Source organism: Lontra canadensis, unplaced genomic scaffold, assembly GCF_010015895.1.
Source record: "Lontra canadensis isolate GAN:19392208 unplaced genomic scaffold, GSC_riverotter_1.0 scaffold169, whole genome shotgun sequence".
NCBI lineage: Eukaryota > Metazoa > Chordata > Mammalia > Carnivora > Mustelidae > Lontra > Lontra canadensis.
The window spans coordinates 1,571,630-1,587,174 of NW_022631163.1; the positions used below are offsets into that span (position 1 = coordinate 1,571,630).

A 15,545-nucleotide genomic window follows, 5' to 3' on the forward strand; every position below is an offset into this window, starting at 1 on the left:
AGTCACAAATCAAACATACCCCAGAAAGATACCCAAGAAACTGGTAACAGCCGAGAAGGAAATTGGGTAGCCTGGGAATAGGAGCAAGTGGGAATACATCCCTTTGTACCTTTTAAATTTTATGCCTAGGAAATACGTAAGTACTGACTTAAGTATTTCATGAAATCCTAAGAAATAATTCCAAGTCATGTATATTCATAATATTTGAAACCTATAATTTGTGTAAGGTGGTACCCTCACTGTCATCACAGCCTGGGTGACATACAGGTATCCTTTTATGTCTTGTACCGTGTTCCCCTAAGGAGTACATTGGACAGACCGTGATATCTGCTCCCAGGATATTTATCATCTAAACAAGGATTGCTGACATTCATGTTGAAAGAGAGCTCATTGTCTACAGACCTAGCTAGAAACCAGGCCTGGATCAGAAGGAAAAATCAATACCTGGGCCTTCAATTTTATCACTTGAGTTCTATTTTTTTAAATATTTAAGTATGTATCTATATCTGAAACAAAGATGACAGATGCTAGCGTGTTAATTCTGGTTGTTTGGATACATGAATATTTGTTGCCTTATTCTATTTACTTTTTACATGTGTGTTTTAAACTGTAAAACTCTGAAATTGCTTCCTTTTGGGAATTTGAGAAGAACAGAATCCCAATTCAGGATGGGGAGGACCCTTAACAGTCCTCCATCTCTGCCGGAATTCCTCCAAGGAATCTTATTGCCTCTGGATACATTCCATATTAGAGAACTCACTATGACCTGATCTAGCCATTCCACTTTCCTCTCATAGGAAGCAATTTCTTACATTAATCCTAAATCTGTTACTGGCCATCCCCACTGGGTCCCACTTCTGACCAATGAGGCAACTTATAATAGCTCTTCCCCCTTCTCTATGTATCAGCCCTGCCAATACTGAGAGGGCAGTCATGGCCTCTGATTACTTTTCTGCTCTCAACTAGCCAGTGCTACCAATTCAACAAGCACCAGGTACTGAGTAAAGGTGGGGAGCCCTACTTTGCTATCAGATGAAGTGCTCTCAGGAGGGTGATGGTGCACTCCCTTTGGACACACAGAGGGAAGGCATCAAGAGTCTGTTGCCGTGCATCTTAGATCTCTTATGTGAAACCGATGAGAAGATTGTTTTGTTGGCCATCCAGATACTCCTACAACTCGTTGGAACAATGGATTTCACCACCCTGACAGCCATGATGAAGACTCTGTTCTCCCTATTTGGTGATGTAAGACAATGAGAGAGGAGAGACTTTCCTAGGGGAGGGTAATCAACATAACAGGAAATAGAAATTGGGATAGTAATAAATATATTCTATTTTATATAGATCTTTTTATGTTCACAGCACTTTCAAATCTCCTCTCTTAATAAGACCTTTCCAGGTAACCTGTGATGTTAGTAGGACTGGTGTTAACTGTTTTTCAGATTCAAAAACAAAAACAAAAACTGAGATGTAGAGACTTGCCAAGGTACCACCCTGATCATGGGTTGGGGAAGGAGTTTGTATAAGAAAAGATGTCTTTCAAGGAACAATCAGGACTGGGTCAAGGTGGTGGGACCATACATCTGTCCCCATCCCATATCCCAAAGATTAAATAAAAAGTTTGTGGAGCACAATGAACTCTTCCTTGGAAGAGTCAAGTATGGCAAGGCTGGGATTCTGAATTTCAGCAAAACAGCATGTAGCTGTGCTGACCCCACTTCCCATTTGCAGAATGAGAGAACAACCAGTTCTACAAAGCAGCAGGTCCTGATATCTCTATATATTTGGCTTCTTGCCCTCAGCTGCCTACAGCTAAATAGCCTCATGCTAGGACTGGGGCTTCACCCAACCTAGCCCTTATAAGTTATTCGTGAACACTTTCAGTGACTTGCTTCCCTTTGGATACTCCCTTTGTAGGTGAGACCTGATGTTCATCGTTTCTCCATGACCCTCTTTGGAGCCTCCATAAAGTGTGTGAAACACACAGATAAGAAGGGTGTAGAGAATCAAGTCCTGGACAGCTTGGTTCCACTACTACTGTATTCTCAGGATGAAAATGATGCAGTAGCAAAGGTAATCCCTCTGTCAACTTTTTTCATGTCCGAATAACTCCCAGTCCAGAGCCAAATCTGCAAATAAGCATTCCATCTTTGAGGGCGGGGACTTTGTGGTACCATCTTTATTCACCATCTCCTATAACACAGGCTACCTTTCAATTATTTTGCCTAAGTGAATTGTGTGAAAAATCTTACTCCTTACTTCTGTATAGCCTATCATGGTCCTTTGTGGGTAAGAACAATGTATTATACCATTTTGTAGCCCCACCCCAATGTTTAGCCTAGCGCAGAGCCTAAATACAGTGCTGGATTCAACAAACTCTTCTTGTTGACAATGACAATATCCCATTATCATTTTCCTTTATTCAAGAACTGCTTTCTGGCCTTTAGACAAATAGACTTGTGTTGAGGCTCAGTCAGAAATAGTAGCTTCTTGGGGCACCTGGGTGGCTTAGTGAGTTGGGCCTCTGCCTTTGGCTTGGGTCATGATCTCAGGGTCCTGGGATTGAGCCCCACATCAGGCTCTCTGCTCAGTGGGGAGCCTGCTTCTCCCCCGCCCCCACCGCCTGTCTCTCTGCCTGCTTGTGATCTCTCTGTCATAAATAAATAAAATCTTAAAGAAAAAAAAAAAAAGGAAAGAAAGAAATAGTAGCTTCTCTGATAATCTAGAGAAGCCTCTACGTCTCCTTAATCTTCCAAGAGTTTCTGCCATAGAGTTGTTGGTAGGAAGTCATCATTTTTGGTACTGTCTCATTACTCAGGAGCCTGTTCATTCCAATCTGCTAGCTATGACCACCAAATACAATAGTCCAGAAGTATGTTTAGGCTGCAAGGATTCTGGAAAAATGCTGGAGCTTTCCCCTACCCATGTTCCCTATTACAGAAATAAAAGCAGGATCAGAAACAAGACTTAATATTATGGTGGGCCCTGGTACCTTAACTTGGGAGGAATATTATGGTCTTGTAACCAGAAATATGGACTATTTCAGGGGCACCTGGGTGGCTCAGCCAGTTGGGCATCTGCCTTTGGCTCAACGTAGTAGGGTCCAGTTCATTTATTCTCACTGCTATGCAGAATCCCCTCTTGAGGATATCCTCACACTTCTCCAGTGCTCCTATTCTTGGACATTTAGAGTGTCTCCCATTTTTCATTATCACAATGCTGCAATGAGCATTCTTTTATGTATTTCTTTGTGTACCTGTGTGAGAATTTCTTGAGGGCGCAAACCCAGAAGTAGAATATCTGAGTATCTTTAACTTTACTAGATATTTACAAATAAACAAAGTAACTGAACTTACTTGTATTCCCATCAGTCCCCAAAGGAATTTTAATGGCCCAAATCTAGTGGATCTGGGACAAGGTATTTGCTTGAATACTTGTAAGAGGTGGTGTGTGGTACCTGGGAGGCATTCTGAGAGCTGTGAACAGAGAAGCCCATTAGCTTGCTAATTTTTAGCATCTTGCTAAATTTTACTCAAGCATCTGGATCCAGAGGGGATCAGTACTGTCCAGAATTCCTCCCAAGCCAGAGATTCCACAAGGGCTATGAGGAGAGGAGCTCCACTTCCCTGTGTAAAGTGACAGGAGAATGTCACAGAGCAGCAGGTGGGTGGAAGAGCCCTATCTGTCAGACGTGGGGTCGTGGGAACCCCTGCCCCAGTCCCTGCTCTGGTATTACACCGGATAGCTCTCACTTCTGTCTCAGACCAGTGGTTCCTACAGCCTCCCCACAACTCTGCAGGCTTCATGGGTCCCCTTTAGGGGGACTGTTTAGGGAAATTGAAAGAGGGCAGGACTGTGGTTCCTTTCTATCCCTGCCCTCACTTGAGCCAGTTTTATTTGAAGAAAGTTTACTTCAGCTAAAAAATGTCTGAAGATACTGATCTCGGATAATCCTTTTCACAGGAAAGCAGACAAGTCCTAACGATATGTGCCCAGTTCCTGAAGTGGAAGCTGCCCCCGGAAGTGTACTGCAAAGATCCCTGGTACATCCGCCCTAGTGAAGCTGGAGCAGTCTGCAAATTCTTTGTATGTGAGCAATAATGGCTTGGTTCACTCATTTATAGGCTAGCATACTTATTTTTTTCTGATGTAGTTTTTAATGGAGGAACATGACATAAAGGAAACATTTCTCATCCCTTCACATCAGCAGCTGATATCCATGAACTGTCTTGTATGAGGAATCTATTTCTCTAGTTTCCTCCGAACTGAGTCACAGACTCACTTTCTGTAACCATGTTTCCTTATAAAAAAGATTCTCTTTTGAATTCTTGGGAGCCCCACTAACCTGGGTCAGAGGCTATGGGTCAGGCTGATAATGGTACGTGCAAATGAGTGGAACTGAGTTGTGTATCGCCTTTACAATGATCTCTCATCCTTTTCTTGGATATAGTGAATTGTCTTACCTTCCACTAGAGCATGTTTAGGGGGCCCCGAGCAAGGGTTGCCTTGCTGTTGTAAGCCACGCAGCATGATGGCAGCATACCACTGGCTCTGCTAGGGTCCAGATGGCATCCTTTCCCCTCACAAACTTGACAAAGGTTACTGGGGCCCATCTCAGGGGCAGACTCAAGCCAGGAAAGCTTCAAGGGGCCCATCCATAGTTTTCTGGACTTCTGACTCTAGGACTGCTGAGATCCTACTACAAAGACTCTAGAACTGGGGTCTTCCATATGTGTAACCTATTTAGGACCCAGTGCAGGCTCCTCTGATCAGACTTAATGGGTCTAGGAAGCCTCACAATACCATTGTGTCAGCCTTTCCACTGAGGATTATCTCTCTGACCTGTATCCGAACCTATATCCAAGGCACTGGGAGCAGAAACTCAGTGCTCTCAATACACAAGATCATAGGTTGTCCATGTGACATCATAAGATCTCTGGGAACAGATTCTGATGATCCTCCTCCTATCCCTGAGCTGCCTGTCTTTGTAACAGAACCACCGAAAGGTCCATTTATTCACCCAGTAAACACAACATATCCAATATGCAGTGGGCCATGGAGAACCCAGAAACATGGCAATGATAGAAACTTCCTAAGGGAGCTTGCTAGCTAGTAAAGGCAATAAAACCACTGTGGAAAATTAAATAGAAACTCAAGATGGAAAATGATATGTGCCAAGAGAGGGGTACTTGCGGAAATGCTCAGAGCAGAATGAGCGATCCGGGAGGAGCCGATCGGGAGGCAGAGCTCAAGGCAGAGCTGAGGGAACAGAGAAGACAGATACAGAGAAGTAGAGATGGACTTAGGATCACCATAGGCACAATCTGCGGAGTGAGGGGCTGTGAGCACAGTGTGTCCAGAGGATGTAACTCTGTCTACGGACGTTGTTGTGACATAACGTTCAGTAAGCAACTGTAGTCATTATTTTGAGCCCCATATTCTGTGTGTCTCATGTCTGGCATCATCCCTGGCTCTGGAAACTACAGCGAGGCTGCAAAAACTGGGGTGTACTTCACTCCTTCCTACTCTTCCTTTTTTTCCCCCACTTAGGGAAAAAAATGCCAGGGGAAAGTTAACCTCCTCGCCCAAACATTGATGTTCTCCAAGAATGCAAAACTTCCTGTCAGAAGAGCAGCAGTCTTATTTGTAGGTATAAACAATCATTTCATTTCTACAGTCACTTTATCCTATATTTTCCCAAATTGTGTTGTTGGGTATCCCGGTTCTTTATGAAGATGACCTTGAAAACACTTCTTTAGAGAAAAGGGCTGTTATCTCTAGGTAACTGTCAGGCACTTGAAAGTCAAGTTTTAGAATCTAATTATCAAAAGACCAATTCTGCCAACTGCTTAGAGCCAAAGCCAGACCACAGCCTCACTGACTTTCTCCTGCATTTAGGACTCTTATTAAAGTACGTGGATCAAAATGAGCTCAGGATGAAAGGCACTGACTGGATAGAGAATGGTGAGTGATCACACACCTGGGTTTGGTTTGGAGTGCCTCACATTTCAAAAGGGATCGGAGGTGGTGGCTGTGGGCAGGCTGTGTGACAAAGCTCAAACCCTGGTAACTAGAGGACCTGACTTTTGCAATAATGAAGACCTTGGAGACCTCAGGTGAATGACCGTCTCATCCCAGTTTAAGTCCCCCCATTAGGAAAGGACACGACACTACTGGTCTGGAAACCACTTTGATGAGTGTCTCAGGAACAATTCCTGATTCCACCTAGAAATACCATCTTAGTAAGTTATGACAATAGCTCCCAAGTACCCTTGGGGATGCCTGCAGCACTATTTCCTATAAGTGGTTGTCCTGTGAGGGGGCAGGACTTGGTAATACAGAGGTTTAGAGTCATATAAGGCAAGCCTCATGTAGATAAATGGTTTCCTAAATTGGCAGTGAGTGGAAATTTTCTATAACGATACAGCTCTGAAGATTTAGCTCTCAAAGAATTATTTATTCCCACTTAAGAAGCAGTCGTACAATTAGAAAATGCCATGAAAACACCAAGCCTCACAACTCAAAAGTATGTATTGTATTATGAGAACCAAATTAAAATCTTGGGGGCACCTGGCTGGCTTAGTCGATAGAGCATGAGACTCTTGAACCCAGATGCTGAATTCAAGCCCCATGTTGGATGTAAAGATTACTCAAAAATAAAATCTTTCAGGGATGCCTGGGTGGCTGAGTTGGTTAAGTGTCCAACTCTTCATTTCAGCTCAGCTTGTGATCTCATGGTCGTGGGATTGAGTCCCACTTCAGGCTCCACGCTTAGCAGGGAGTCAGCTTCCCTTTTCCCTCTGCCCCTCCCCAGCTCTCTGTCTCTCGAATAAATAAATCTTGAGAAAAAAAATCTTAAAAAAAAAAATCCTGAACAATTCACTCCTTTTAAAATAAAAATATGTAACTGGTAAAATAGCCAGAAGCTGGACCTTATTTTAAAAAGATTATGAGAGTGGGAGGCCTGGGTCAGTTAAGCATCTGTCTTTGGCTCAGGTCATGATCCCAAGGTGCTGGGATCAAGTCCCAACATTGGGCTCCTTGCTCAGCAGGAAGGAAGCCTGCTTCTCCCACTGCCTGCCACTGCCCCCTGCTTGTGCTTACTCAAGCTCGCTCTCTCTCTCTCTCTCTCTCTCTGACAAATAAATAAAATCTTAAGAAAAAGAAAGATTATGAGGTGCAGCTCCTTGGTGACTCGGTCGGTTAAGCATCTGCCTTTGGCTCTGGTCACAATCACAATCCCAGGGTCCTGGGATCAAGCCCCACATCGAGCTCCCTGCTTAGTGGGAAGCCTGCTTCCCCCTCTCACTCTGCCTCCCACTCCCCCTGCTTGTGCTTTCTTTCTCTCTGGCAATAAATAAATAAAAACCTTTAAAAAAAGAAAAAGAAAGATTATGTGAGGGATGCCTGGCTGGCTCAGTCAATAGAGAATGCAACTCATGCTCAGGGTCATAAGTTTGAGCCCCACATCAAGGGTAGAGTTCATGTAAAATAAATTGATTAAATTAAAAGGAGAAATACTTGTATAAAAAGATGATTAGGGATATTAACTAGATTTGTTGTAGTGGTAATCATTCTGTAGTATATACAGTGAGTTCCAGCCCCATACTGAGAGTAGAGATTACTTAAAATCTTGGGGCACCTGGGTGGCTCAGTGGGTTAAAGCCTCTCTGCCTTCAGCTCAGGTCATGGTCCCAGGGTCCTGGGATTGAGCCCCGAGTCGGGCTCTCTCCTCGGCAGGGAGTCTACTTCCTCCTCTCTCTCTCTCTGCCTACCTGGGATCTCTGTCTGTCAAATGAATAGATAAAATCTTTAAGGGGAAAAAAAAAATCTTTAGGGGCAGCTAGCTGGCTCAGTCAGTTAAGCGTCTGCCTTTGGCTCTGGTCATGATCCCAGGGTTCTGGAATCAAGCCCCATTAGGCTCCCTGCTCAGCAGGGAATCTGCTTGTCCCTCTCCCTCTGCCTACCACCACTCCCAACTTGTGCTCACTCACTCTCTCTCAAATAGACAAAATCCTTTAAAAAATTAAAAATAGGGGGACCCGGGAAGCTCAGTCAGTTAAACGGCTGCCTTCGGCTCAGGTCATGATCCCAGAGTCCTGGGATCAAGTCCCATATCCGGCTCGTCACTTGGCAGGGAGCCTGCTTCTCTCTCTGTCCCTCTGTCTTTTAAAAATAACATTTTTTAAAAATTTGAAAAAGAGGGCTCCTGGGTGGCTAAGTTGGCTAAGTGACTGCCTTTGGCTCAGGTCATGATTCTGGAGTCCCTGAATCGAGTCCTACATCAGGCTCCCTGCTTGGCAAGGAGTCTGCTTCTCCCTCTGACCTTCCCTCTTCTCATGTTCTCTCTCTCTCTCTCATTCTCTCTCTCAAATAAATAAAATCTTAAAAAAAATTAAAAAGAAATAAAAAACTTCAAACTACGAAGATGCCCTGAGCACTTTCGAGTTCTTGGAGAATTGGAAATTAAAAACAAAGCCTTATCTAGGGGCACCTGGCTGGCTCAGTTGGTAAAGCATATGACTCTTGATCTTGGGGTCATGAGTTTGAGCCCCAAAGTGAGTGTAGAGATTACTTAATTAAATAAAACTTTTTAAAAAAGAGAGCTTTATCTAAGTACGATACCAAAGACAGATCCATAAAGTAAAAGAATGATAGATTTATCGATATAAAAAATTTTAAATCAACTTTGAAAAAAAGCAGACGAAACTGAAAACTAAAGAAAAATTTAGGGAATATATTTGCAATATGATAAAGGGTTCATATCCTTTAAATAAATCAGTAGATCTCAAAAGAAAAGTGGAAAGCAGTATGAATAAGCAGTTCATAGGAGATGAATGGCCAATAAATGTATGAAAAATATTTACTATTACTAGTAATTAAAATTGTGAAAACAGGGGCACCTGGGTAGTGGGTAGGTTGGGCACCCAACTCTTGGTTTCTGCTCGGGTTGTGATCTTGAGGTTGTGAGCTCAAGCTCCACATGGGCTCTGTGCTCAGCATGGAGTCTGCTTGAGAGTCTTTCCCTCTCCCTCCCCACTGCCCCTTTCCTGACTTGTGCACGTGCACGCTTGCTCCCTCTCAAATAAATAAATAAAATCTTAAAAAAACATTTGGGGGCACCTGGGTGGCTCAGTCAGTTAAGCATTTGCCTTCAGCATAGCACAGGTCATGATCCCAAGGTCCTGGGATAGAGCCATATATCAGACTCCCTGCTCAGCAGGAGGCCACATCTCCCTCTCCCTCTGTTCCTTCTGCTCTCTCCCTCTCTCAAGTAAATTAATTAAATCTTTCTTAAAAATTAACTTTTCAAACTGTTTGTAAAACAAAACAATGATGAGAAATGAGTATGAGTTTTTCTGTCAAAATGGCAAAGAATACTAATTAATACCTAACACAGATATGTTAAGGGAAAACTGACATTATCTTTTTTTTTTTTTTTTAGATTTTATTTATTTGACAGACAGAGATCACAAGTAGTCAGAGAGGCAGGCAGAGAGAGAGGGGGAAGCAGGCTCCCTGCTGAGCAGAGAGCCCAATGCGGGGCTTGGTCCCAGGACCCTGGGATCATGACCTGAGCCAAAGGCAGAGGCTTTAACCCACTGAGACACCCAGGTGCCCCACATTATCTTTTTTTAAAGTTTATTATTGGGGTGGCTGGGTGGCTTAGTGGGTTAAAGCCTCTGCCTTCAGCTCGGGTCATGATCCCAGGGTCTTGGGATCGAGCCCCGCATCGGGCTCTCTGCTGAGCAGAGAGCCCGCTTCCTCCTCTCTCTCTCTGCCTGCCTCTCTGCCTACTTGTGATCTGTCAAATAAATAAATAAAATCTATAAAGTTTATTATTAAAAAATAAAAATTAAAAAATAATGTTTATTTATTTTTTTTAGTAATCTCTACACCCAGTGTGGGGCTTGAACTCATGACCCTGAGATCAAGAGTCACATGCTCTTCTGCATGTTCCAGCCAGGCACCCAAAAACTGACGTTATCATATACTGTGCTGATATGAGCATGGATTGATACACCTTTTTTACAGGGGAGTTTGGCAGTATGTGTCAAACCCTTTAAGTAAATATATACTTTGACATATCAATCTCACTGCTAAGAACTTAAGCTATGAAAATAAGCAGAAATAGGTACAGGAATGTTCATTCCAGTGTTATTTAAAATAGCAAAAAATGGAAAACATCCAAGATTAGAAATACAAAGAAATTAGTTTCATAAAGTATAGTATATCCATATTACAAAATCATATGAAGCCATGAAAAATATTTTTTCAATTAAGTATAATCTCTGTGCCCAACATGGGACTTGAACTCACAGCCCCAAGATGAAAAGTTGCATGCTCTACCAACTAGGCCAGCCAGGCACCCCAAAGCTATGAAAAATATTACAGAAAGAAATTTTAATGACTTGGATAAGTAATGATACAATATTAAATAAGCAATTATTAAGTAATATGTATAATGTGGTTCCATTTGAACAAAAAGGCACACGTGTAACTGAATAGAAAAAAGAAACAGAAACAACAGTGATTTTCTCAGGTGGTCGAATGACGGGTAACTGATTTTCTTCTAGTGCTTATCTGTTATCTAAATTTTCTACACAATTAACATTTATTTATTTTGCAATAAGAAACATAAAAACTAAAAAAAAAAATTAAGAAAAAAACTTAAAAGGGAGTAATGATTTAAGCGTAGCCTCTAGGACCAACACAGGAACTTAGAAATCAACCATCTTAAACATAGCTTGACAGGTACAGATGATTTGACTTTAGGTGGACTACTTAGCAGTGTGGTTATTGTAAAGGAAAAAAACTATTTGGCAATTCAAAGATGAATAAATTTCATGGGTCAAAATTGGAATTGATCTACAAATGTATAACTTTCAAATGGTCTTAGAAAAAGTTAGTCCTTTATCTCAGCTTCTATAGGCTTGTTGGCTGTTTGGGGTCTGGACCAGTGATCATTTCCATAGAGCTTCACCTCCAACCTGGGTTTTCTGACCATTTAGATCTGAGAGATCTGCTGGGTGATCCTGAGCCCTCCCTCCGCATCTTCGCCTCTCGGGCTCTCTTCCGAGTGCACAAGTTGGGGGCTGAACCAGACTCCAGGCAGTCCGTTTGTGGGTTGAGGAAGCTCATGGGCTGTCTTCCTACTTAGAAATGCAAGGTAAGTAACATCAGGTAAAAACTAATTCTTTCCATAACCACAAAAACAATAGTACCCCATTTTTTTAATCAGACTTCAAGCAATGTCAGCCTGAAGCTACCTCCACCCATTTAATTACCTCAGAACATATTTTTTGCTGTCCACATCTCTAAGAAATTAGAATATAGGGTCCCCTGGCTCAATCAGTTAAGCGTTTGCCTTTGGCTCAAATCATAATCCCCAGGGTCCTGGGATTGAGTCCCCGCATCAGGCTCCCCACTCAGCGGAGAGTCTGCTTCTATCTCTGCCTGGTGCTCCCCTTGCTTGTTCTCTCCCTCTCTCTCTCTCTGACAATAAATAAATAAAATCTTTAAAAAAAAAAAAAAAGAATTAGAATATGTAAGGGAGGGCAGCTCTTAGTTAAATCTGCAGAAATAGTGAAATTCTGCTGAGTGTTTGAGGCATGCCAGAACTGCCTTGAAGTTACAGTCTTGGTAAACAGGTCGAGCACAGCTTCAAAGGAGATTCTAAATAAATGTTAATATTGCAATGTTAGGCATGGAGGTTCCTCATAAAGTTGAAAATAGAGCTACTGTATGACCCAGCAATTGCACTACTGGGTATTTACCCTAAAGATACAAACGTCGTGATCCGAAGGGGCATGTGCACCCAAGTGTTTACAGCAGCAGTGTCCACAATAGCCAAACTATGGTAAGAACCTAGATGTCCATCAACAGATGAATGGATAAAGAAGATGTGGTATATATATACAACAAAATACTATGCAGCCTTCAAAAGAAATGAAATCTTGCCGTTTGCGATGACATGGATGGAACTAGAGGGTATTATGCTTAGTGAATAAGTCAATCAGAGAAAGACAACTATCATATGATCTCCCTGCTATGAGGAAGTCGAGATGCAACGTGGGGGGGGTTGGGGGTAGGAAAAGAATAAATGAAACAAGATGGGATCAGGAGGGAGACAAACCATAAGAGACTCTTAATCTCTCAAAACAAACTGAGGGTTGCCAGGGGAGGGGGTTAGGGAGAGGGCAGTTGGGTTCTAGACATTGGGGAGGGTATGTGCTATGGTGAGTTCTGTGAAGTGTGTAAACCTGGCGATTCACAGACCTGTACCCCTGGGGCTAATAATACATTATGTGTTTATAAAAAAATTTAAAAATTATTAAAAAATATATGGCAATGTTAGTACCATCGGGTCTTTCGTCAAAGCCCCATGTACTTGTCAACAATCTTAAGAATAAAGTAACAACCAATTCTCAAAGTTTGATATTTATTGATGTATTTTTATAAAATACCTGTGGCCTTTCTCCTTCTTTGTCTTTCCCTTAAAAACCTTGAAACAAGAAAAAAATTTTGAAGTGATATAATACTAAATATACCCCAGTCCCGTAAGATTTTCACTCTTTCCTTCCCTTTTTCATTTTCCTGATTCCCTCTCCTACAACCACTGTCAGATCCTCAAGGGACTCCAGGATAGAAACTAGTGTTTGTTGAGCACCCACTATCTGCTTTAAGCATAGATGGAGAACATTTTCAAGAAGTGTCCCCAAAAAGAGACTAGTTTGTGTTGGGTGAATACTTGGATAAGCTGCATGTAGAAGGGCGGAAACCCCCAAGAGGCATTCCAGATTAATTAGAAATGGTCACTGTTGGTCTACTTGCCAGGATTTTGATCAGTTGAGGAAGGTAAGTAGAAAGCCACAGCAGAACTGTTTAGGGCAATGGAGAGGCCTCCAGGATGTGGTATGAGAAAAGAGAGGAAATGAGTCAACTAGCACATGAACAACAGACACACCCAACGGTGAATTACATGAAGTTTTTGTTGTAAAGTGAGCAACATGAGTCCTCACCACCCTGTCCCCCAAATTTTCACCTTTCACCCCCAGCCCTCTGCCAAGACATCTTTATACACTTCTTTATGATTAATGGTGAGTTGGGCTTGTTTTAGGGGCTGTCTCAGTGTCACCTCAAGAGGATCCCTGCTCAAGGGAGGTCTTCACATTTGAGACTAGCAGTTAGGAGTTTTGAGCCAAGTGCAGGCCCCAGCTGTCTGCTGAATTAAATCTTCACCCTTGAGCAGAGCCAAGAGGACACCTGGAGGATGGACGCTGGATGCTAAACTTGCGTGCACTGAGCACGTTTGAATGGCTCATTGGCCTCACTGCATTAAACCACCTTCACTCTCCACTTTTGAACTATCCATTTTATGGGTTATTCAGTGAAAATAACACTTACTGAGTGTTTACAATGAGCCAGATTCTAAGGACATTGTATGATTAACTCTTTCAATCCTCGACCACTCCATGTATGGTTCTCTCCATTTTACATGTGGGAAAACTGAGGGACAGAAGATGAAAATGACTTGCCCTAAGTCACATAACTAGCGAATGCTGGGATTCAAATTCAAGAGTCTGGCCACAAAGTCCACACCCTTGGCTGGTCGGCTCTGCCCTTTTCTCCTCTACTCTGTCTGTCTATGGTCAATAAATATAGAACTACTCTACCATGAATCCCAGTTGCTGAACTCATACTCCAAATTCATATAACCAAAAAAAAAAAAAAAAAAAAAAAAAGTTGTAAAGTGATATTGAGCCCCAAATAATAAAAACAAAATTATCATACCTCATTTTTCAATAGAATAGAATGTGCTTCAAACACCGTGGAAGAGTGGACTTAGAACAAAAGGTGGTGGCTTTTCTTAAGAAATACTGCTTGAATTCTGGGTTTGATTGCATGTACTACCCTGTCTCACAGCAGTAAACAGACCTCAAGGTTTAGGATGTGGTTTAGATCCCCAGAGACATGTAAGAGTTTGAAAAGAATCCTTTCTCTTCACTCATCTTTATGCCAGAGTCCCTTTCCTTCCAAGCAGATTTTTATTTTCTGAATAATACCACCAACAGGGAGGGGCACATACAGTACTTATTTATGTTTTATTGTGTTAAAATTCACAGAGAGAAGCATCCATTAAGAAGCAAAGGTCTGGGGTGCCTGGCGGGGCCAGTTCATGGAACATGCAACTTGATCTCGGAGTCATGAGTTCAAGCCCAATGTTGGATATAGAGATTACTTTAAGAAGAAGAAGAAGAAGCAGAGGTCTGCTTTTTACTACCTCAACAGTTTGGGAAAGGCTGAAGAAGTACTTAATAATGATTACAGTAACAAGTCCTGTAATTCTAAATATCTCCATTTTTTTTTTACAAGCCTCTCCTCAGACATAGGTTTGTGTTTTATAGAATTTTTTAAATATACAAATCAACAATGTCTGGACATTTGTGTTATAATATGTTAAAAGTTCAATATAGTTGAATATGGTTTCAGTTTTATTTTCATCATATACTATTAAAAGGTATTATTCACTATCTATTATTGACCCAGCCAAGTCTTTATTATTTTAGAGTCTTACTTTTTTTACTCTGAATATTGTTTTACTTACTTGTACTGAGATACATCTTTATAAGAAATTACTTTTTTTTTTCTTATTGAAAGATTAAACTGGGGCGCCTGGGTGGCTCAGTTGTTAACTGTCTGTCTGCGTTTGGCTCAGGTCATGATCCCAGCATCCTGGGATTGAGCCCCCTATCAGGCTCCCCGCTTGGCAGGAAGCCTGCTTCTTCTCCCTCTCCCACTCCCCCTGCTTATATTCCCTATCTCGCTGTGTCTCTCTCTGTCAAATAAATAAATAAAATCTTTAAAAAAATTAAACTATCATGTAAGTAAAAGATGGGATTGAGGGGAGGGTAGAATTTCTTAGACGTCAATCCTGTCAAGTAAACTTGCACTAGGTAAAACTGTAAAATCTCTCTCCTCTCAGATTCCCCCTCCTTCCTGGCTCCAAGATCTTTTTCTATCCTTTCTCTAATGAACTGGTTGTTATGTGGAAATGATTAATAATGTAAGTTTTAATGACCTCAAGTCTTCCAGGGATGTTTGCTTTTTTTTTTTTTAAGATTTTATTTATTTATTTGACAGAGATCACAAGTAGGCAGAGAGGCAGACAGAGAGTGGGGGCGGGGGGAAGCAGTGTCCCCTCTGAGCAGAGAGCCTGATGTGGGGCTCGATCCCAGCACCCTGGGATCATGACCTGAGCTGAAGACAGAGGCTTTAACCCACTTAGCCACCCAGGTACCACTGATGTTTGCTTTTTAATAAGGTAGAGGTCTTTTTTTTTTTTTTTTTTAAGATTTTATTTATTTGAGAGAGAGCGAGCCAGAGAGCACAAGCAGGGAGAGGGGCATAGGGAGAGGGCGAAGCCGACTCCCCACTGAGTATGGGACTCAATCCCAGAACACAGAAATCATGACCTGAGCCAAAGGCAGACGGTTAACCAACTGAGCCACCCAAGAACTCAACAAGGAAGAGCTCCTAAGCCC

The 15,545-nt window shown here is 42.0% G+C and overlaps 1 protein-coding gene across 8 annotated transcripts in view; it reads left to right on the forward strand.

Annotated features, from left to right (window-relative positions):
* MROH8 (maestro heat like repeat family member 8) overlaps nt 1–14,206 on the forward strand; it is a 53,739-nt gene extending 39,533 nt beyond the window's left edge. Inside the window, exons 18-24 of one of the 8 annotated variants that reach the window (XM_032845753.1) lie at nt 1,081–1,245; nt 1,918–2,073; nt 3,964–4,086; nt 5,551–5,650; nt 5,899–5,964; nt 11,013–11,170; nt 14,127–14,206. In XM_032845753.1, the coding sequence (XP_032701644.1) occupies nt 1,081–1,245; nt 1,918–2,073; nt 3,964–4,086; nt 5,551–5,650; nt 5,899–5,964; nt 11,013–11,161 (759 nt within the window). In that variant the 3' untranslated portion in view covers nt 11,162–11,170; nt 14,127–14,206. Of the gene's footprint in view, nt 1–227; nt 1,246–1,917; nt 2,074–3,963; nt 4,087–5,550; nt 5,651–5,898; nt 5,965–11,012; nt 11,171–13,120; nt 13,313–14,126 lie in introns of those variants that run through there. The other 7 variants (XM_032845754.1, XM_032845755.1, XR_004381243.1 and 4 more) reach the window with 7 other exon arrangements.
* The last annotated feature ends 1,339 nt before the right edge of the window (nt 14,207–15,545 follow it).